The sequence below is a fragment of the Nerophis lumbriciformis genome, linkage group LG28 (genome assembly GCF_033978685.3).
Source record: "Nerophis lumbriciformis linkage group LG28, RoL_Nlum_v2.1, whole genome shotgun sequence".
Taxonomy (NCBI): Eukaryota; Metazoa; Chordata; class Actinopteri; order Syngnathiformes; family Syngnathidae; genus Nerophis; species Nerophis lumbriciformis.
This window is the reverse complement of record NC_084575.2, coordinates 19,340,163-19,363,066: the sequence shown is the minus strand read 5'-3', so window position 1 is coordinate 19,363,066 and position 22,904 is coordinate 19,340,163. Positions and strand designations below refer to the sequence as shown.

The 22,904-nt window shown below is 40.9% G+C and overlaps 1 protein-coding gene across 2 annotated transcripts in view; it reads right to left on the bottom strand.

Moving 5' to 3' along the window:
- The window catches only part of lrig1 (leucine-rich repeats and immunoglobulin-like domains 1), a 62,624-nt gene that overhangs the window by 10,522 nt on the left and 29,198 nt on the right, over positions 1-22,904 (bottom strand). For both annotated transcript variants that reach the window (XM_061923825.2, XM_061923826.2), the window contains exons 4-14: positions 20,962-21,099; positions 20,644-20,787; positions 19,549-19,692; positions 18,975-19,118; positions 17,496-17,639; positions 14,690-14,770; positions 13,352-13,423; positions 10,370-10,441; positions 10,063-10,226; positions 6,847-7,203; positions 1,355-1,636 (exon numbers count right to left, since the gene is read on the bottom strand). In XM_061923825.2, the coding sequence (XP_061779809.2) occupies positions 1,355-1,636; positions 6,847-7,203; positions 10,063-10,226; positions 10,370-10,441; positions 13,352-13,423; positions 14,690-14,770; positions 17,496-17,639; positions 18,975-19,118; positions 19,549-19,692; positions 20,644-20,787; positions 20,962-21,099 (1,742 nt within the window). The remainder of the gene's footprint in view (positions 1-1,354; positions 1,637-6,846; positions 7,204-10,062; positions 10,227-10,369; positions 10,442-13,351; positions 13,424-14,689; positions 14,771-17,495; positions 17,640-18,974; positions 19,119-19,548; positions 19,693-20,643; positions 20,788-20,961; positions 21,100-22,904) is intronic.

The following is a 22,904-nucleotide window of genomic DNA, read 5'->3' as shown; positions in this document are numbered from 1 at the left end:
AAAAACTGTGACTTATAGTTCGAAAAATACGGTAGATCAATATAAAAAAAACTATATCATGATATGGTTTTCAGCCATATCACCCAGCCCTAGGTTGTTAGCATAAGATTGGCAATAAAAGTTCAAATGAGCGTCGTTTGTTTGTCTATTTCTGGACGCTACAATGCATTTTATTATTTGAATTTGTTTTCCCTTGTGTTGTTTTCATTTTTAAGATGTGGCGTCGTTCCACAATCAAATACATGAAGGAGAAACCCTGCACTAGTGGCATCAATTCCTCCATGCGCGGCCATCTTTTCCTGACACAAAGTATATGACGTCGACTATTTACGTCATGAACGATGTCATTGAATCGCCCCACCTCCACATTCCCACGTTTTTTTTACACCATCATGACCTGCAAAACGCTGTCCTCTGTTAACATCAGCAAATATCTAAGACACATTTTCATGAAGCGCTAACAGGATTTCTCGGGGGGAAAAAATCCTCTAGAGAACAATGATGTCAGTGTTTCCCCCAGTCAGAGTGTGTGTGTGTGTGTGTCCTCTTACACTGAGCACTTCCCCTCACAGTGGGACATACACAGATTAAGAGATCTCACTTAACCCACTTCAGTCGTCTGTCTTTTTTCTATCAATCCTCTCTCACTCTCTCTCCAGTCCCTACCTCCCCTCCCCTAACACACGCCTTTTCCATCTTTTCCCTGGCCCCCATTTTTCCAGACAGGGGCCCCTCGAAGCCCCTCCACGCTGCTGAGTACTCTCAAACCCAAACATCACAGATTTAGTCTATCAGCATGGCTGCTTTCTTCCACATTTTACTCTGTGGAGTGGGTTAGTTCTCGGTTACAACGGACTCAAGTACATTCCGAACGGCCCGCTAAGCACCAACCCGGTCTGACACAGACTTCTTTCAGAAAACAATTCCCTGCTTATTCTTTTCACGGGTGATGTCCGTGGAGGAGAGCGGCTGTTTTCTTTGAATCAACAAGGTAAAAACAGCCAATAAACTGGGAGCACTGAGGCCTGCAGTGAAGCAGCCATGACTGGACGCTCCCACAGAGCGGCGGAGGGGGGAAAGTGGGGGTTGTTTGGGAATGCCTAACAAACATCATTCTGTGAGTCGCTCTTGCTCCCCCCGCCAATCCCCTTTGACCCCAAATGCTGGCCTTTGGCCCCTGACCTGCAGCAAGGCCACAGCTGCTGGGGAAAAGAAAAATATAAAGCCCGCCATTCTACGGCTTCCCACATGAGAGCCGAGCTATTTACAAGAGCTGGCCTTTGGAGATGTGGGAAAACTATCAACGCTGGTAAGTCGGAGACAAACAGAAGCAAAGCCGGAGGTATTTGTTTACCTAGTACGGTGAGTGTGGCGTTAGCGGACACGGTTCCCGCCGTGTTTTTGGCGGTGCAGCAGTACACGCCCGTGTCTTCCGGCTTGACTTCCGTGATGAAGAACACGTCGTCGTCGGGCATGACGTGCATTCGCCGCTCGCGGGCGGCGGGGAAATCGGTGCCCCCATCCTTCTGCCAGGCAATCTGCGGCGCCGGGTGGCCCTCGGCGGCGCACTCCAGCCTGGCGGTTTGGCCCATCCTGATGGTGCTGTCCCTGGGAGTCTTTACGAAAGATGGCAGCACTGTGGACAAAGCAAACCGAACAACCTTCATCAAATGAACGCGTGACAGCAAAACAAGAAGAGTGAAGTTAAGTCTAGAGATGTGATGATCCATTCCTATCGGCCCATTTTCATGAAAAAGTATTTGAAAGGCATTAATGAGCAATGGCCATCACATACTTCCTCATGAAAACGTCAACAGGGCTCGAATTTAACCACGGCAATTGCCGCGACCGCCCTCTCATTTGCCGAAGTGCCCTAAAAAATTGACCAATATTTGCGGCAACACCTTGCCGTGACCGCCCTTGACTTTTTACTTGCTAATGGACGAGGGATATAATTGTTAACGGCATAATGATAACTCGCGATAAAATTCCCCTTTATAAATTACTGTCTTGCGTCGTTTGACTTACTACTCATCGCGGACAAACAATGTTAGTCTCGCACCAAAGGCATCACCTCGGAGTATACTTAGTCAACAGACCTACATGTCACACTAAGGGTGGCCGTATAAAAAAACTGTCATAACCTGTGCCATATAGTCAGACCACACTGAACAACAATGACAATTCGGGAGAATATTTGCACCGCAACACAACATAAACACAACAGAGCAAATTCCCAGAATTCCTTGCAGCACCATCTCTTACGGGGCGCTACAGTCATTTTTCCCTCACTCGTGTGTTTAAAGGGGAACATTATCACAATTTCAGAGGGGTTAAAACCATTAAAAATCAGTTCCCAGTGGCTTATTTTATTTTTCGAAGTTTTTTTCAAAATTTTACCCATCACGCAATATCCCTAAAAAAAGCTTCAAAGTGCCTGATTTTAACCATCGTTATATACATGTTATATATATGTATGTATATATATAGACCTACTCAGTGGCCTAGTGGTTAGAGTGTCCGCCCTGAGATCGGTAGGTTGTGAGTTCAAACCCCGGCCGAGTCATACCAAAGACTATAAAAATGAGACCCATTACCTCCCTGCTTGGCACTCAGCATCAAGGGTTGGAATTGGGGGTTAAATCACCAAAATGATTCCCGGTCGCGGCCACCGCTGCTGCCCACTGCTCCCCTCACCTCCCAGGGGGTGATCAAGGGTGATGGGTCAAATGCAGAGAATAATCTCGCCACACCTAGTGTGTGTGTGACAATCATTGGTACTTTAACTTTAACTTTTTAACTTTACATTCGTCCATTTTCCTGTGACGTCACATAGTGATGCCGATACAAACAAACATGGCGGAAAGAACAGCAAGGTATAGCGACATTAGCTCGGATTCAAACTCGGATTTCAGCGGCTTAAGCGATTCAACAGATTACGCATGTATTGAAATGGATGGTTGTAGTGTGGAGGCAGGTAGCGAAAACGAAATTGAAGAAGAAACTGAAGCTATTGAGCCATATCGGTTTGAACCGTATGCAAGCGAAACCAACGAAAACGACACGACAGCCAGCGACACGGGAGAAAGCGAGGACGAATTCGGCGATCGCCTTCTAACCAACGATTGGTATGTGTTTGTTTGGCATTAAAGGAAACTAACAACTATGAACTAGGTTTACAGCATATGAAATACATTTGGCAACAACATGCACTTTGAGAGTGCAGACAGCCCAGTTTTCATCAATTAACATATTCTGTAGACATACCCTCATCCGCTCTCTTTTCCTGGGGGTCTGGCGGCAGATTTCTTTGACTTTATCGTTGGAAATGCATCTGCTTTGAGTGTCGCAGGATATCCACACATTCTTGCCATCTCTGTCGTAGCATAGCTTTCGTCGGTAAAGTGTGCGGAACAAACGTCCAATTTCTTGCCACTTTCGCATCTTTGGGCCACTGGTGCTACTTGAATCCGTCCCTGTTCGTGTTGTTACACCCTCCGACAACACACCGACGAGGCATGATGTCTCCAAGGTACGGAAAACAGTCGAAAAAACGGAAAATAACAGAGCTGATTTGACTCGGTGTTTGTAATGTGTTTGAGAAAATGGCGGATTGCTTCCCGAGCGAATAATAGAAAGGCGTTTAATTCGCCAAAATTCACCCATTTGGAGTTCGGAAATCGGTTAAAAAAATATATGGTCTTTTTTCTGCAACATCAAGGTATATATTGACGCTTACATAGGTCTGGTGATAATGTTCCCCTTTAAAAGCGCACTGCTGTTAGATGGAGACAGGTGTGGACAATATTGGAGACACTTGTCCCCACACTAAAAGTAGACAGCGAAGGAGAAAAACTATATGATGTTGCTTTCATTTTGACAATACAGCGTCCATCAGCTGCTATGACTAAGAGTTAAAGAGGTGAGGAAACATGCTGTCACTCCTGTTTTTTGTTGTTGTTGGCCAAACTGTTGACACATCTTGATTATTAGACTTTTTTTAAATTTATTTTGATATAAAAAAATAAACGCCATGTTTTTTTTTTTACAATACTTGTGTTTTTTCATGTCACACAGGTATTACTTTAAAAACCTTTTGACACATCATTTTGTTAATGTTTTATTGTGTATGGTTAATTCCTATACGACATATTTCTGCTCAAACTCTTAATGGATCTGTCCCGATACAGTATCTACATGTACATAACTTAAAAAATAATTACAAAAAGTACTTCCCTCTATCAAAAGGTAAACATAGAGATAAAGGCATCATGAAATGACAAAAAGCTGACAAGTTTATATTAACAATGAATTAAAAAAAAAAAACTGTATATGTATGCATGCATGCTTTGGAGCCCCTGCCTGGAAAGAAAATGTTTGCCTTGGTGCCCTAAAATATGAGCCCTCCTTTAAGGCAACACTTGCCTTGACCTTAAAAAGTAAAAACTTGAGGCCTGCGCCAATCCCCTCTGGCTAATATTGTATTTATTTTTCTCTGCTGGTTGACAAACTAGCAGCTACCATAAATTCTGGACAATAAGCCACTCTTTTTTTCCTACGCTTTGAAACCTGTGGCTTATTAAACGGTGCAGGTAATTTTGGGGTTTTTCTTCGCTGACGACCATAATGCAAATAGATTTTTTTTTAAAAACAAGCAAAGACTCTGAAAAAGTGTGTTATTGTTTATGCTATGGCACCATCTTTTGGACAAGTTCGCTCACAGCAGGTGCTGCAGTGCCATTCTGTTTAGCGCTATAAACCGGAATTAGTTTCCACAGTTACGCTGATGATAAAAGAGCATTGTCTCCTTATGAGACAATACTAATATAACTGCATTATAGACACCAAGTCATTGATGGCAGTTCTAAAGCTCAACCAAGACAAAATATAGGTTTTATTTATAGGTCTTGAAGGCCAGAGGGAGAAACTTTTACCAAAATTACAAGATTTTAAACCAGCACGATCTATAAAAAATGTGGGCGTGATTTTTGACTCCGAGCTGACTTTTATTCCACATCTTAAACATATTACAAAAATTGTTTTTTTTATCATCTCAAGAGCATAGCCAGAGTCCGTTTATCTCTCAGGCCAACATGGAGGTACTAATGCATGCTTTTATTTCCTGTCGTTTACACTATTCTACAATTATTACAACACTCGGCTGCACATGTGGTGACGAGAACCAGAGGGCTGGAGCACATTACACAAGTTTTAAAGTTGCTGCAGGGTCGATTTTAAAGTTATGTTATTAGTTTTTGAATGTCTTAATGGCCTTGCACCTTCTTATCTAGCTTCCCTGCTTTTACTGTATCATTCCTTGCGGATCCTGAGGTCCTTTGGCACTGGCCTTTCATCTTTCCCAAATACTAGAACAAAGACTCACGGTGTGGCGGCATTGAGTGGAAAGGCCTGCAAAAGAGCCTCAGGACTGCAGAGACCGTTGATATATATTTTTTTTAAAGGTTAAATGCCCACTGTTAATCAGGCTTTTTACTGATCATGTTAACTTCTTATGTTTTCAATTTTTCCATTCTATTTTTTATTTTCATTCTTTATTGTATTATTTTCTATTGTATGTATTGCTATCATTACTACTTTTATTCTCCCAATGTCATGTTTTTATTAATTTATTAATGTATTTTATTTTGACATGGAAGTTGTATAAAATGGATGAATATATTATATGAAGTTATATTTATATAGCGCTTTTCTCTAGTGACTCAAGGCACTTTTACATAGTGAAACCCAATGTCTAAGTTACATTTAAACCAGTGTGGGTGGCACTGGGAGCAGGTGGGTAAAGTGTCTTGCCCAAGGACACAACGGCAGTGACTAGGATGGCGGAAGCGGGGATCGAACCTGGAACCCTCAAGTTGCTGGCACGGCCACTCTACCAACCGAGCTATACCGCCCCACAATATATATAATATGTTTCATAGGTTTTCTTTTTCTTTTTTAGATGGCGTGAATTTGAGTTATTCTCCAGTGTGTGTAGACGCCTCAAAGGTGGCGTATTTCCTCAATTTTCTTCTTTCTTTCTTTTTTCTGCAAAGCACTTTGTGTTGCCATTTGCCTGCACATGAAAAGTGCTATATAGGTAAGGTTTGTTTGATTGATTGATTGATTGAAACTGTAAATAGCACTCACCTTAAATACAAAAAATTACAGTTAATACATGTGACAGGTATTGGACACTCGGTATCAAAATGGGCAGCATAAAACCCTGATCCTTATGTCATAACCACAATGTGTCAACAAGTTTGGTGCTAAGCTTGGCTCGGAGGCAAATTCGAAATGAATACACTCCATTTGCGGAGAAATACCAAGTGACAGAGCGTTGAACAAACAGCTTCTGTCATGCGGTCTAATCAATTTGTTATGAGAGAAGACTTTGTTCAAGTGAAAGAGGGGAAAACTCAGCACTGCTGTCAAACGTAACAACTGAAAAGCAGATAAGTCGAACGTCAACACGCGTTTTATTTGGTGGAAGCAATGTAATCACACGCATATTAACAGCTTTGACTGACATGTTATTGCTCTTTTACAGTGGAACCCATTTAAGTCGATTTATGTCGACCAACTCATGAGGTCTGGGTTTCACTGTAATGTCTCATAAATGATAGCAATTGAAACAAAACAAAAAACATGCACCTGGGGATAGGCTGATTGTCCCCAGTGTGTGAATGTGAGTGTGAATGTTGTCTGTCTGTGTTGGCCCTGCGATGAGGTGGCGACATGTCCAGGGTGTACCCCGCCTACTGCCCGAATGCAGCTGAGATAGGCTTCAGCCCACCCGCGACCCTAAGAGGTGACAAGTCGTAAAAAATGGGTGGACTAGCTTTTTACCGTTGACGATGAGGCCGGCCTTGCTGGAGTAGGTAGAGCCAAAGTGGTTGGTGATGATGCACTGGTAACGTCCCTCGTGTGCGAAGGTGACATGCCGCAGGTGCAGAATGGTGGTGTACTCCATCACGCTTCCAGCGCCTCCGCCGGTCCCGTCAGATGCCGTATCGTGGTGGTGGGCGCGGATGTGGGCATAGTTCTCCGTCTCGGCCTGGCGAAGCAGCTCCTGGTCCTTGCGCCAGGCGAAGGTCATAGGCGAGGAGCTGCTGCTCGCAGCCGTACAGGTAAGACGCACGTTGCTTCCCAGAACTGTGATGGTGGTTTCTGGCTGAACTGTGATCTGAGGCTTGGGAAGATCATCTAAAAGACATATTTAAAAATCATCAAAAAAACTCAAATATAGATCCTGTCGTGACTTCCGAGTTAACAAAAGAAGTACTACTAGATTGTACAAAGAGACATTAAAGAGAAAAGTGCCCTTGAGCAAACTAGATCAGAATTGTAAATAGGCAAACACACTTATGCAGCTATTTGCATGAGCTGACAGAATGCTAACGCCGAGCTACACCACAACACAAACACGTTCAAATGTGTAAACAGCAGACCAATGCCAAGCCAATGTGTGCCTTCTAGCCCTCAAATAGTCCTTGCTTAGGACGGGTATCATTTATATTTGACCCAACACTTGTGGAGAATAGGTATTTTTTCCTGAACCGGTACTTGAAAAATACATACCTTTTTGGGTGTAATTATTAATGATAAAATTAACTAACAATCCCTTATAAAAATGTACAAACATTAGGTGGCTAGAAATACATCAATAAGTAAAATATAAAGGGACAAGTGGTAGAAAATGGATGGATGGATGTATTGAACAAAAAAATCACTCCATATTCTCTACTGCTTGCTGTTGTTACTATATATGAGTTATTGTGTAGAAATATGTGGAAATAACAAAAGTATGCTTCAGCCTAGGGCTGGGCGATATGTCGATATGCGCTATGTATTGCGGGTTTGTCTCTGTGAGATATTGAAAATGACTATATCGTGATATTCGAGTATGCGTTCTCACGCAGTTGCTTTTAGCTGTGGGCATTACACTACAGGCTCTCCTCGCTCTTTCCTGTGTCTCCTTCTCACAGACAGCAAGCGCAGCTTTTACACACGTCACATACTGTCACGTCATACGTCACATATGTATACGCCCTCGCGGAGCAGAGAGGTAGAAGCATGGCTAATGTTAGCTGTGATGCTAGCGGTAATACGAGAGAAAGAAGATGCGAATCTGGTAACAAATGAAGGAATAATTAATTCCCCCAAAAAACAGCAGGTGGTCCATCGTCTGGCGGTGGTTTGGCTTCAAGTGGGAATATGTCGAACAGACAACCGTAATTAGTCAAGTGTGGGGCGAAAGCGTTGCTATAAAAAGTAGCATTACTGCTAATATGTAGCATCATTTGAAAGTCCCCTGCTAGAGAATGAAGAGTGCTTACTCCGCACGTCAACATCTCCGTTTGATGCCACACGCCCACACCATCAAAATGCCGAGGCAAACATTTCCAGATCAACACCGTATGAAACAAATAGCGATTTTTAGTTGTGATTTCCTTCTCTGCATGAAAGTTTTAAAGTAGCATATATTAATGCAGTATGAAGAAGAATGTTTTAATGTAGACACATAGAATCATCATACTGCTGTGATTATATGCATCAAGTGTTCATTCAAGGCTAAGGCAAAATATCGAGATATATATCGTGTATCGCGATATGGCCTTAAAATATTGCGATATTTAAAAAAGGCCATATGGCCCAGCCCTACTTAAGTCACTCACTGTGGTCAGTTAGAATAATACATAATGTGGGATTTTGAGAACATTTAAATGCCTTATTTATTTAATCAAAAATATTGAAATTATATAGTGAATTTGCAAACTGCCAAAATTATGCACAAAGCAAACTACAACCTGCTACCCAAGAATGTGCAACAATTCTTCTCCACAAAAGAGGAGAACAAATATAACCTCAAAGAAAAATGTGACTTAAAACATTTGTATGCACGTACAACACTTAAAACCTGAAGTATATCAGTATGTGGAATTAAATTATCGAATGGATTAAGTAAAGAAATCAAACAGTGTACTAATATGATCCAGTTTAAGAACCTGTTCAAACTCAAGGTGTTTACAAAGTACAAACAAGAATCAAGATAAACATTTTGAACTTATTGATAATCTTATTCATCTCACTATACAAAATACAATTTACTTCACTATTATCTATTTACTTACCGCATTTTTAATTTTTTTTTAATTTATGGAGTAAATTGTGTACACATTGAGAACAGGAAACCAACAAGTGTTAGCAATTGCTATGAAATGGAAGAGGGTAGGATTAAATAAGATCTGCTTCTTCCTACTCCTTTTCAAACATGTTGAAAAGAGAAACTGGAAATTGTGATGTATGCATGTTCAAAATGAATTTAGACCATAAACCGTACTTAAGTACCAAACTCAACAATATCAACTATAATCTAAAATCTTTAGCAATCTTAATCTATCGATTATTTTTTTCAATTACTTGAGTAATGGGAAAAAATACACTTTGTAGCCAAATGCTTGCCATAACATTATTTCTTTTAGTCTAAAATGTGTGAAATAAAATAAAATGTATTAATATGTTTTAGTTACACTGATTAAACAATTAATCAAAGCAACAAAATATAATTTTAAGTTTTTTCAAACCAAAATAATTGATTAATCGTGGCAACTGTAATTCATTTCACAGAAATTTTCATATCTATTATAGAAAAACCTGCAGCAAAGCAGAACACAAATTGTGCCCTAAAACAACTGGCTTGTGTTGTAATGTTGATATTTAGAATTCCGAGGTTTGTGAATGCACCTCACTCACAGTGACCGACGGATAATGAGGAAATGTAAACGGTGAACTGCTGCTGGCGGTTGACAATAAATATTAAAAAGCGAGTCAGACTACTTAAAAAATGTTACTTGCACAATACCACCTTCAAGCACTTGTTGCAGGTGGCTGAGTTTGCATTCATTTAGCACTGAAATAAAGAATGGATACTTTTTTGTTCTTGTACTGGTTACTAAAGTTTACCAGTGCCATTATAGAATCACATTTCACTCCCCATCCTTAGTCCTCGCTTGATACAATCGGCCACAAAAACACTGATTACAGTACAAATATAATACTCACCACACACAAAACTGCTGGCTGGAGCCTGAAAAACGCTGGTACCCTTAAGGCTTTGAGGGTGGGCACATGTGGCATTGACACCAGCCTGTAAACCACGAGTCACCACCCACTCAGGCAGCCAGTGGAGCTGGCAGTCGCACAGGAAGCTGTCGCTCTGGATGAGACTGTGGAGCAAAAGACATAGCTGGATATGTGTTTTGGACACGCGGTGTAGAAGTATAAACTGTCTGTTTGAAAATGATTCAAGGCCTTTGTGGGTTTGAGCACTTAAATCATGTCAATTTGTCCAAAAAAAAAAAACACTCACAGAGTTTTGAGGTTCTTCATCTTGCTAAAAGCATCAGGCTGAATTGAGCGAATGGCATTTTCTCCCAAGTTCCTGTGGGAAAACAACAGCACTTTAACAACACATTGTTTAAAGTCATCATATAAGTATATTTAAGATCACACAGAATCCAGGTGTGTATGTCTGAAGATGCCTCTAAAAGAGCTAATAAGAACACCAACGCTTTGGACATTTGTTGTCATAAAACATGTGGTATGTACAACAACAACAACAAACCAGTGTCATACAGCAGATTAAACAATAGATTCTAAAAATAGCTAAAACGCTAAAACACAAACCTAAAACTCCAACTTACTGTCTACAATAGGTTTACCTAAGGCTCTGTCTACATGGGAATGTTTGAGTTTCAGTTTTTTTCTGGGTTGAAAAATGAAACGAGTTACTTATAGACGAGAATTTTGTAAAAATAATGTAATACAACCAACCACCACAAGTGGCACTGTAAACACTGACACCAGAATGACTTCCTTTGCAACCTCATTGACGTCACATCAGAGTAGATAGATGGTTAAAAAAAACTATGTGCTGCACGAATGCAATCAGTTCTGGGGGTCAAAGTGGCCACAGATGTGTGGTCCTAATATCTTTCCTGATTCTTCATCCAGTCAAACTTTCCTGATCATCGAGCTTCCATTAAATATCCTCACACTAGTGATAATTTGCCTCCTTAAGTGGTCAAACAGACATACTTTTGCAGTTAGGTTTGCTCATGCTTTCAATCTTCAAAGAGGAATTGCTAGGTCGGAGCTATATGGTAGTTATGATACACTTGTTCTTCTGGTGGTCATTCTATCCTGACATTGTGGTGGTATTTAAAGAATATGACATGTTTTATTATAATGATTGTTGTATGCGTCTCTGCTGTACATACAGTATAGTTGATAGATATTGATGAGGTTCTGTTGCCATAGTGCTAATAACTAACTACAACACAAACACAGCTTTGTGGTTGTTCATCATTGTTGTTGTTGTTACAGCAGTTGCGTGTGGTCTTCTCTTTTTTTTAATGATCACATGACGGCACAGATTTCATTGCTATCAAAAAGTAGTGATTTCCTTGTCCACACAATAATAAAAAGGTGGCGTTATCAGACTTTCTCACTCAGGAGCCCATTTTCCAAGCCTATCATTTCAGGCCTGCCAGAACGCTGTTCACATGTGTATGAAAGGCTGAAACGATATGCCATATTTTCCCAGACTATAAGCCGCTACTTTTTTCCACGATTTGAATCTTGCGGCTAATTTATGGATTTTAACTTATGGAACAGTCATAATGTTTTGTATTCAACAAATATTTTTCATACAATACCGACAGAGACACTGAAAAGGTATGTTATTGTTAGTGCTATGGCGCCATCTTTTGGACAAGTTTGCTCACTCCAGGTGCTGCGGTAGAAAATGTACTTCCTGTTTGTTCCTTGAACCGGAAGTATTCATCCATAGCAATTCTGCTCTAATTAATTCTTAATTCATCACACCAAGCAACTTTTACAAAATTTTACAGTATAACTAAAACAATTCATACTTACTAAACCGTCCAGTGTGATGTCTGTAGGTGTGTTTTCATGCATATTTGTATGCGCTATCATAATGTATCAAGCTAGCATTGTTAGCATTAGCAAATATTCTAACATGTTTACAAGTGTCTATGTTAGTATTATTAATTTACAATGGCATTCTTTTTTGTATCGTTTCAGTTTCGTAAATTCCCCAAAACGTCACCGTGGAGTTATTGAGTCTCTTTAGCTGATTGGAGAGCTAGCTTCCGCAGCTAGTGGGTCCATAGTCGGATTCCCATATACTAGTTCTCAGGATGCAGTTCTAAGAACTACCACACTTGAGTTTAGTTATAGGAACTACCCTTCCCCATAGGGACTTTTCCTTTTCACGTTCGCAAATGGCTGGGGATGCTGGGGACCTTGGTAAGAAACATGTATGACGCATATCCGCCTGCGACCCGTGACATATTATTTTAGCGCCTCACCCACCGGTGCAAAACAACCAACAACCCGCCCGCGAAAAGTGAACAAAGAAACAAAACAAGCAAGATTGGAGACCTCGGAGGCTACCGTGTTCATGATTTTAATGTTCCGCTGCGAGCCTTCAAACCCCCGCTGAATCTCCTCTATGGAATAGGCGGCAAGGAGAGCTTTGACCTCCTCATCGTTCCATTTATCGTTGGCTGTGTCCATTTTACTTGTTGCTGTTGCGATCTCGTAAACAACTTTGTGGGACTTTTAAATAAAGGCGGGTCTGTGTTGTGGCTAGGAGAAGCACACTAGTTCAACCAATCACCAAACACCTACATATTTTAGTTCCTATAGGACTCAGTTTAGACCCAGCCTCAGAGTAAGAGCTAAATTGGTTATAGGATCTGAGGGCCGTAGTCCCTAGTTTCCGTGAATCGGAACACGACGGAAAACGGCCCGAGGACTAAAAAGGTTCTAGGAACTCCAAAAAGTCCAGACAGTCGTAAAACGACTCATGACAATGACTTCTGTTTTACTACAGTGTTACAGGCACTGTTTTGAAAACAATTTAGGTATGCAAATAAACATTTACAAAATATTTTGTACCGGCATATATTTGCAGCTTATAGTCCGGTGCAGAAAATGTATGTAAACATATTTATTTCTTCCAAAATTTGGTGTGTGCAGCTTAAATACCATGTGCTCTATAGCCTGGAAAATATGGTAATAATTTACTGTTACTTCCTAAAACGTTCCTGGGTGGACAGGGTCTAAATTCCGTTATCCATCTAATTATTATTATTAACTACCTGAGGAACAAAACTAAAGCTTAAAGTTGAAGCTATGATAGGCTAACAGGAAACAGCCAGCTGGGCCCGTCTCGTAGCATCTATTTACATGTTAACTATTGGATTGCTAGTCAGCTCCTCTCTGCCAGCTACTATGTCAAACTAAATCAGTGTGGAATACTCACATGTGTTCCAGGGTCTCTAGGCCAGCAAAGGCTTTCTCTGCCACCGACTTGATCTTGTTTCCAAACAGAGTTCTGTCATTTTCAAACATGAAGGGTGTCGATAGATGAAGAGAGTTAGGGTTTGGGAGGACGGGTGGGTGAGAAGACAGAGAGCAGAGCACAATTAGCAAGGCTCAATCTGATAAGAGGGAAGGGATTGAATAATTGGAAATGTGAACTGTGTGGAGATTAGCCAAGAGAAAGGGTGAAAGAGATGTGTGTGTGTGTGTGTGTGTGTGTGTGTGTGTGTGTGTGTGTGTGTGTGTGTGTGTGTGTGTGTGTGTGTGTGTGTGCGTGTGTGTGTGTGTGTGTGCGTGTGTGTGTGTGTGTGTGTGTTGGGGGGTTAAGCAAGTGGGGCTCTGTGCTGCTCTTCAAAGACTACTTTTATCTTTATTAGAATTTTATTAGCAATGACCCTGCTCAGTTCAGGGGGGTATTCATGCAACCATGTGAGAGGGTCAGCCAGTTGCTGTTGCTCTGATTTGGAATCCTAATCCCCCTTCCACCATCAGTGTGCTACCTCTGCCCCCGCGGCCTTCAACCATCACTTTACAGGAAGAGGAGACGCCGCTAGTCCGTAATGAAGACCCAAGTGTTAGATCAGATTTCAACAAACATTTCAACATTCATGCATGCAACTATTATTTTGAAGGAATAGTCATATTGATCACTGAATTTTTCATGCGCATGTATGCGCGCTTTGATATGCCGCCGCCACATTTTTCTCTTTTTTGCACCGTCTCCCTCCCGTGGCTCGGCTAACCAGGCTTAAGATGCAGTTGGCCGCTTACGCCAACACTTGACAAAAGAGGTAGGGGTCAGAGTGTGGGGCGTGTGAGGCGTTTGATTTTGATGACTGAATGCAGCCCCCAATTTCACCCTCTCTCAGCTCCCAACAACAGTAAGCGTGAAAGCGGGGGCATGAGGAGCACAGGCCTGTAGAAGAAATGGAGCTAAGCCTATTGGGGAGCGAACCCCCGCCAGTGTGAAGAAAAGCCCTTTTCTCCTCCCGTTTCTCCTGTTCATTCTGCTTTAGCAGCGCTCACACTGGGAACCATCTTGGCTGGACATCATCCTTTCATCTTGCCGGTTGATTACTTCGCAAAGCCAGCACCTACTCCACATCCATGGAGACTTAACTAACTGGCCAAATTCAAACATGCGCAGGTAATCTTGAAAATGAATGAAGTAGGTAAAAGTGTGGTCTTGAGGGAAACTAATTTACTCTAAAATGTACACTAAAATGTTTTCCTCGGAAGTGAAGACTGAAAACAACAGTGAGACGAGGGGAGAACTCACAGCTTGCTCAGGCTATCCAATCCAGAGAAGGCCCCGTTGGTATCCTCTATTGTGCCGGAGATGTCGTTATGGTCCAGCTCCCTGCGGAGAAGGAGAGAAAAGCGAGTTAGGATAAAACATTGGGAGAAGGGAGGAGGAGAACAAGTCTGCCAGCACTGAAGCCTTTCACAGCCTTGGCAAAGCCTTGTCTGGAACTCGCAGGTTGCCCCCTCACCCACTTTCCCTCCGTCCACCCCCCTCACACCTGGCCTAAAGAGCCTCTCTGCAGCCCTCCTCTGCCAGCCACGTGCATTCTTTTCTCAGAGTTTGCATCGAGGCAGGCACTCTTTCGGGCAAATGCATGCATAATTAATGACAGGGAGCCAAGATTGGCAGCAACAGTGTTTTGTGTTGGTTGAAACAATTGGGTCTGTTTGTCTGAGAGTGGCAGGAATAGCACAGCCAACAGTCTTGATGGGCTTGTGGACTAAGCTTAGCAATGGCTGGGCAAAGACAGAATAGATTCAGTGAAATATTGGCTTCTTTTGGGAGGTTTTAGGAGTTTCTAAACCCTTGTTTAATTCCCCTCACTCAGCTCTGTCTCACAATGCTAGAGAAAGAAAGAACTATCTTGTTTGGTGAACTCACAGTGATGGCAGAACAAATAATTCTACATTGAATACTTTCAAACTTGAGAAAGACCCTTGAGGTTGTTGGTGAACCACACCCACCACCTTCTCCATAATAACATCATTCCCATGCTTTACAGGCCTTCCCCCATCTTGTTCTTTCTCGCTCTTTTCAACCCCCACTGGCCGTCAAACCGGGGCTGCCAATTTCCTACTCTTTCTGGCTGGCTGGCTGTGAATGCCTGTTGGCTTGTTAAAGCAAGGCCAGTGGTGGGGGCTGAAGAGCAAGGGGCCATGGGTAGAAGGATGTGGGAAGTTGGGGTGAAGGGTGAGGGCTGTACGATGGGCCAACAACCCCCGTGGCTGAATAAGGGGGCAGGCTGGCTTGTTTGGAGCTTTCACACCCGTCTGCAGGCTCCGGTGCAATGCCAGCTCGGCCAGCAGTGCAGGCCCAATTAAAGCTCCCCCAGCTAACTTTCAGGGCCAAGTCTATGGCCATTCTCCCCTCTGCTGATTAGATTAGGTCTGCCTCAAAGGAACAAGCCTCTTTAACACATCGATCTTGCAAAACTAACACATCAGACCTGTAAGTGTAAATCTGTGTCATTCAACCCAGCATTGCCCCAGCAGAGTGAGTTCCTATAGAGGCAAAAAGATCACGCCAATGTCTGGTCTGACATAAAATACAACAGCAACATAACACGGCGTGAAGTAGGGCTGCAACTAACGACTATTTTGATAGTCGACGACTCATCAACTATCTTAACGGTTAGTCGACTAATCGGTTTATGAAGTTTATTCAGTAACTCTAATTTAGCCATCGACTTTTAAACTTAGCTTCAGATATTTTTAAGTATGTATCTAACAATAAATATGATTTCTTCATCTAGAAATATGTATTTGTACTGTAACTAAGCTGCTCATTAATAATAACTATTAAACTTTTATTCATTTTAAAGCAAGGACAGGCAAAGTGCTGATAAAAGCTAGCTAGCAAGAAAACAAGCTAACTATCTTACAGAGGAGAGTAACAAACGGCATCCTCCATTTTAAATACCCCCACATAACAAACATACTGCCGAGAAAAGCAAAGTCCACTTTGACGTGAAATTAAATTCAATGTTTGTTTCGGCCTGGCAAAACTCAAGCGATGACTTGAAAGACCAATATTGACAAATGATATTTTTCTGTGACAAATTTTATTGACGGTTTTATTGTCAATTTTGTTGACAATACTTGATAATAAAAGTTATGATACTAAGAAATGCCGTTTTGCAAATATGCCATGGTTAAAAAGTAATTATTATTAGCTTAATATGAATTAGTTGCTAGACACTAGTCCGCTGATGGACTAAAAATGAATACAGTCTCAGCCAGAGTGGATTGGCATCTGTCATTGGTGTTAAAAGGCATTAATCGTCAATACTTTTTCACAAAAAATCGTCCGATATTAATCGTTAGCCGATCGATCGATCGATTCTCTCACCTTGCAGGTGAGAGAATCGGCTGCTCCATCCCCATTCAATGACATGGCAAGAGCAGGAAGTGAACAGGAGGGTGAGAAATAAGACGGTGTGTATTGGAGGAAAACGTACAAACACATAAGCATTGAAAGAGTGAGAGATATAAAAAGGGGAAAACGCCACAGCGTGAGAAACAAGAGACATGGATTGTCTTTGCACAAAATTGTCCCTCTCCCAGATGGTGATCACCTGGTTTTGTCGCTCTTGTTCCCATATATTAGTTTTTTTTAACTAGTTTGGACCTTTTGTGCAAAAAAAAAGCTTCCAATAGCAAAACCTGTAACTTGGTTTCCAATGGGATGCCAGCGTTCTTGAGGGAAGCAAACGACAAAGAGCCTTTTAGGACCAAAACACAACCAGACAAAAGAAACAAAGCAAGAAAGACCAAAAAAGTTGCCACAGAAACCATGACAATAGTGAAGCCGGAACACCTCGTACATAAAAACAAAAGCTTGAATGCAAATGTGCTGCAACTTTAAATATGCAAAGAGCTCACAGCTTCTAAAATCCGCTGGTAGGACCACAAACTAAAATATCACATACAGTATCATCTCAGTTTTCATTGTTCCCCTGTGGCACATCTCAGCCCTATTTTACGCAAGGGCACCACAGATATGTGGGCCTTGTTCAGAATGATTTAGACATGCTCATGGCAAATGAGGGGTGTATACTTACAGGTTGCGCACAGCCCTGAGGCCTTTGAAGGCTCGTTCGGCAATGTGGCTTATTGAGTTGTGCCCCAGACGGAGGGTGTGGAGATCCCCCAGCACAGCCAGACTGCCTTCATCCAGACGAGTCAGGTTGTTGTGTGACAGATTCCTGGAGTGGAAAGGAGTGACCGAAACCAAGAAGAAAGGACATAAACGGAGTCACATAGACAGAAAGGGGAAAAACTGAAATGTTCTGTGTGAGGTCTGGATGGAGATGAAATAATTAATGTAGCTCAAGAAACAATTATCAACTTTCATGGCTAGTTCAAAGTCTCTTAGCCACTTTGTGACACTTTCCTCGTGACAGTAAATTAACAATATAGCCTGAGAAGATTTTAGTTGTCATGTTGAATTATGAAATGGAACAAAAGTCTTGGTATAAGTTTTGTAGTATCCATTGACAGTCTTGCTTAAGCCTTTGGTAGAACCCAAAATAACATTTTGTCATGTATGTGGCTTTAAAGTGAAGTACATACTGAAAGAAAACAATAATACACAAATGACAAAAATGTTAAACATTGAGAATGTCTTGATTAAGGATCAATAAACATACTGGTACTGACAGTAATCACTGTATTGCCCTTGTTACAAGACAAGTCCTGTGTGCAGAGATTCTTGTTGTTTGCTGACCAGCCTGGCCCAGTGAGAGGATCAGAGTAACTCAAATAAAACTATATTGCCTCTGATATGTTAAGCGCCAGGAGGGCTGAGCAGGGAGCAATTTGTCATTCATAGACACGCGTCCAGGATATGGCCTTGCGATACGGACAGTAAACTTACATCAAAGCCATCAAACTCATAATATTGTCTAACTGTTAAATGACAACAAACACAGATACCCGAGGCTACCGTTAAGTTAGCGAGCACTGAGCTGAGCGAAGCACTTTACAGCAGGGAAATGACAATCATGTCAACAGAAAAGGGAAGGATCTCAGATAATACCCTGTCCTTCAGTTGACAATGAGGATGAATGTGATCCTTCAGTGTAATTACCTCAACTGAGCCAGTAGAGGATCAGACAGAGGATTGCAAAACGCTCACACGCACAAAAATGTAATGAGACTCATGTAGGTGAGATTTTGAAATGTTGAGCTCAGGTATAATGATTGGATAAACAGGATTACCACTGGAATAATATCATACATTGCGTGTAAAACCCAAACTCATTTAAGCCATTTTAAGGTAGATAGGTGATATGGGTTGAGAGTGGCTATGTGAAAGGATTATACATACTGTATGAAGAAAATTAACAAAATAAATGGAAGTAAAGAAGGAGAAAGACTTAACAGTACGGGAACTATAAGAAGTTACTGCCTTATTTTGGGTGAACAACACCTAACTGTTAAATATGATTAATGCTTTTTTTCATTGATTCTTATGCAAATGTGCTAATGTTTGCTTTTTACAGACTTAAAAACGTTTTCAGGCTTTTTAAGGTACTCACAGTTCCCTCAGCTTCTGGCAGAACTTCCAGCCATCAGGATTGATGCGGGTTATGAAGTTGTTGCTGAGGAAAAGCTGCTGAAGAGAAGTCAGGCCGTACAGCGATCCACTGTTCACCTCTGTCAGGCTGTTGTAGTCCAGGTGGCTGCATTCATATCAGTGAATAAGTGAAAGGATTTCTGTCTATTACAGTGTGAATAAGATGCAATTATACAGAGTCAAAATGGTCCATAAATCTACATTCTCAAGTAGTTTGTTTAGCCAATATTATTTGAAGAGGCACTGATTTAACCTTCAGTCAAGTGAGAGATTATTTTTGTGTGTGTGCTGTGGTAGGTTGGTTCACATAAATTTGTATTCTTTTATTTACATATTAAAAAAAAAATTGGTCAAAACATTTCATTATGTGTTTCAGTACTTTTTGAACACATTCAACAAAAACGTAGTAATAATGATAACCATGATATTTTTGGTCAAAATAATCGTGATATGATATAGGATAGGAGATTGAATAATCATATCGTTACATCCCTAATGCATTGATTTTATTTTGATTACTGTTTAAAGATACGTACAGGACTTTCATCTTGGCAAGATCCCAAAAAGCACCATCAGTCAGTTTGCCGATACCGTTCCTTTGCAGCTTCAACACCTCCAAGCTCGAAAGGCCCTGAAAGGTCAAACCCTCGACTTGACGAATTCGATTCCGGTTCAGCTCTCTGCAGGTTGGGTAAAAACACACAAAAAATATATATTTCTGCATATTGCATTTTTTCACATTATATAAACATTTTTTTATTTATTCTAGGGTCTGTTCAGGAACACAAGATAATCCGCACTGTCTCATGAAACCGATCCTGCTCCTCATACAAACTCGAATATTCCAGATAAGATTACTTCTATTGTTATTATTATTATTATTCTGAGCAAAATCCATTTTATTTCGAAATATGATCTTTTTCCCATTGAAAAAATTATTATGATTGAAGAAATTATAGAATTCTAAAAATGTAACCAGAGTCTTGTAGCCTGCACATCTCAAATTAGGGTCTTTCAACCTGTTGGACCTTGTCATGTTTCTTTGAGGCTGTCTTTGCATGCAGTGGATGTGCACAAATGCTGTGTGTGTTAAAGCTGCCCTCAGAGTGAATATAAACATACTGGCCTATTATTTTGTGTCTAATCTGAAATTGCACAAATTCCTCTCTAACATAAACTATCTGGGATTATACAGGTTAGACTTTAGTTTACAAGAAAGAGCAGCTTCACTCTTTGGGTTAAAGGTGTAAACAATCAATGCATTATGCTTAGTGAGACAAGGAAAGGAAGTTTGCCCAAGATAATAGGGTGTTTGGTGCAGGGAATGACATAACCACTTTGGGGATATGGAAGAAGCCAATAAATCACTTCGGTTTACATTGTCAGAACAAAACCGGCCCTGGGGATATTATATCAATAAAAACACTGCTTAAACAACACATAAAAACACAACATCGAAACATTTGAAAGTCCGTTCCTACGTTAACTTTTAAAATGCCTCCAAAATTACCACATAGAAAAGCCAATAATTATAAATTTGTCTGTCCAAAGAAAACATGTCTGGAAGATCCAAATAGACCCCATGTCAGCAGGCAATGTTGTTAAACTGATATAAATCCAACAGTACTCACAGCTGGGTGAGCCTCGGGAGCTGGAATGCCCTCACGGGGATTTGACTGATGCGGTTTCGGCTCAATCTCAGGACTTGGAGAGTGGAGCCTAGATGGTCCAGTGCTCCTAGCTCTAATGCACTGATCTTGTTGTTGCTTAGGTACCTGAGAACGCACAGGCACAACAGCACATTTTAAAACACATAGTGTCTGTGGGTGACACTGAGTCCCAAATATTAGGACAAACTGTACAGCATGGTCTGGTTTACTGAATTAAACTCTATTGTCACAAGGATATTTTGATTTTAATGAGTACTTCGATATCGCAGAAATACTTACAAATCTCTAATCTGGAGGCCTGCAGGAAAGGAGGGTCCTCGTAGTTCAGTGATGTCATTATTGCTCAGGTCCAAGGTCTCCAAAGAAACTAGGTCTCCGGTCTGTAAACCCTCAAAACTACTGATTTTGTTGTGATGTCTGCAAAAAAGACCAAAAAAAAGACACTGTTTTTGATTAAAAGAAACAATACAAAGATTATTATAGATCCTTTAAGTAAATGGGTTGTTTCCCTCATCCACAAAGAGGCCCTTGATTTCTTGGCTTGACTAAAGTCCACTTTCGGGTGGAATAATACACACAACCGAGTTGCACTGATCATAGTCACAGACTGTATGAGACAAGTATTCTCAGGGCATTCAATCTATCACAACTAGACTGTACATTTTCTCTTAAAAGACATATTCTACAGGATATAATGACCTGGATTAATGAGAACTTCCATAGACAAATGAGACAAGTGTCTTAACAAATTTAACAGGTTTCATAGAACTGCATTTTCATGAGCAGTGAGAGTCAAAAGTCACAAGTCTCATTTCAGAAATAAAGAAAAAACTATTTTTAGGGGTGTAAAAATTATTTTTATAATTAGAGTACCGGTACATCAACTCCAAAAGAATAATAGAGGAATTTTCTCTGCCTTGAGGAATCGTTTATTTATTGGTAAAGCTAAAAGCATGGCGGCTTTCTAATGTGTTCCAACGCGTTTAGCCACGCCAAGAAAGGAGATAGTGGATTCAGTGTTTCCCATATTTGTAATTAGATACGACACGCCCCTTTGAGCTGCGTGCCCACGGCGAGCCAAAGCTAGTAGGGGCAAAGTGCCAAGGCATTCCATTGTTGTAGATGGCACGGAAATGAAGACAACAAGAATGCTGGCACATTGTGCTGCATACGGTTGCAAAATACGATGTACGGTTAAAACAAGGACACTGAAAATTACTTTTTTATAGGTATTTTTTTCTATCAAATGTTTGTTAATAGCATATGATTTGACATTGACAACAAAGTCAACCGCATGAAAAACTGTTGCGGAATAAACAAGTTTTGATTTATTTTCAATATACACATTGTACCTGCCTAATATGGCCTCTATGTAGGCACATCACTTAGCATGGCTGCTATGGCGCGCTGTTGTATTTAGTTATAGTTATGCTCTTTTATCTAAAGGAGGTGGACATTTATTAACACAAGTATGTGATCTTCCACAAAAGCGTATTTGGAGTTTTTAGTTCGACTGCAGTCAAAATATAATAGAATTGTAGCGTCATGCATCGTAACTCCGCTTCTCAACAAATCTAATACACACCTACTTTGCCAGAGAATAAGATATAGAAGAAGGCATTCGTGCTGACAATTTGGCGAATAAAGATATGCATTTGAAGTAAAAGAGGGGACTGTGTCTTGCGTCTTGCATTTATTTGAAAAAAATACAAGCGGTCAAGGGATGATGAAGTCATTTCAGCATGAGATTCGCAACCACAAACCCAGGGAGTATGTATTACCATTGTGCAAGGCTTGCACAAAATCTCCAGAAATGTGCAACTTGGCTTGGTATACTGTAAGTTGGGGGACACTTTTCCGTCATTTGGCAACACTTTGGGGAAATAGTAAACCAGGGATGTCCCAAGTGTGGCCCATGGGCTATTTGCAGGAGGCAGCTCTTTTGAAATTATGGAAACATTTTACAATGTGGTTGCTACATACACAGTAAACAATGGAGGCCAAAGGTCACAAGAAAAACATGTACACACAACTTTAAAGGAGAACTGCACTTTTTTGGGAATTTAGTCTGTCATTCACATTCCGTATGTAAGACAAAAACACATAGGTTTTTCTTTTTTTGCGCATTCTAGGTGGCTTACAATGCAACTAATAAGAGCTGTCCAACAATACTCCTGACTATAAACCAAGTATTAGCAATATTGTTGTTATAAGTACTAACG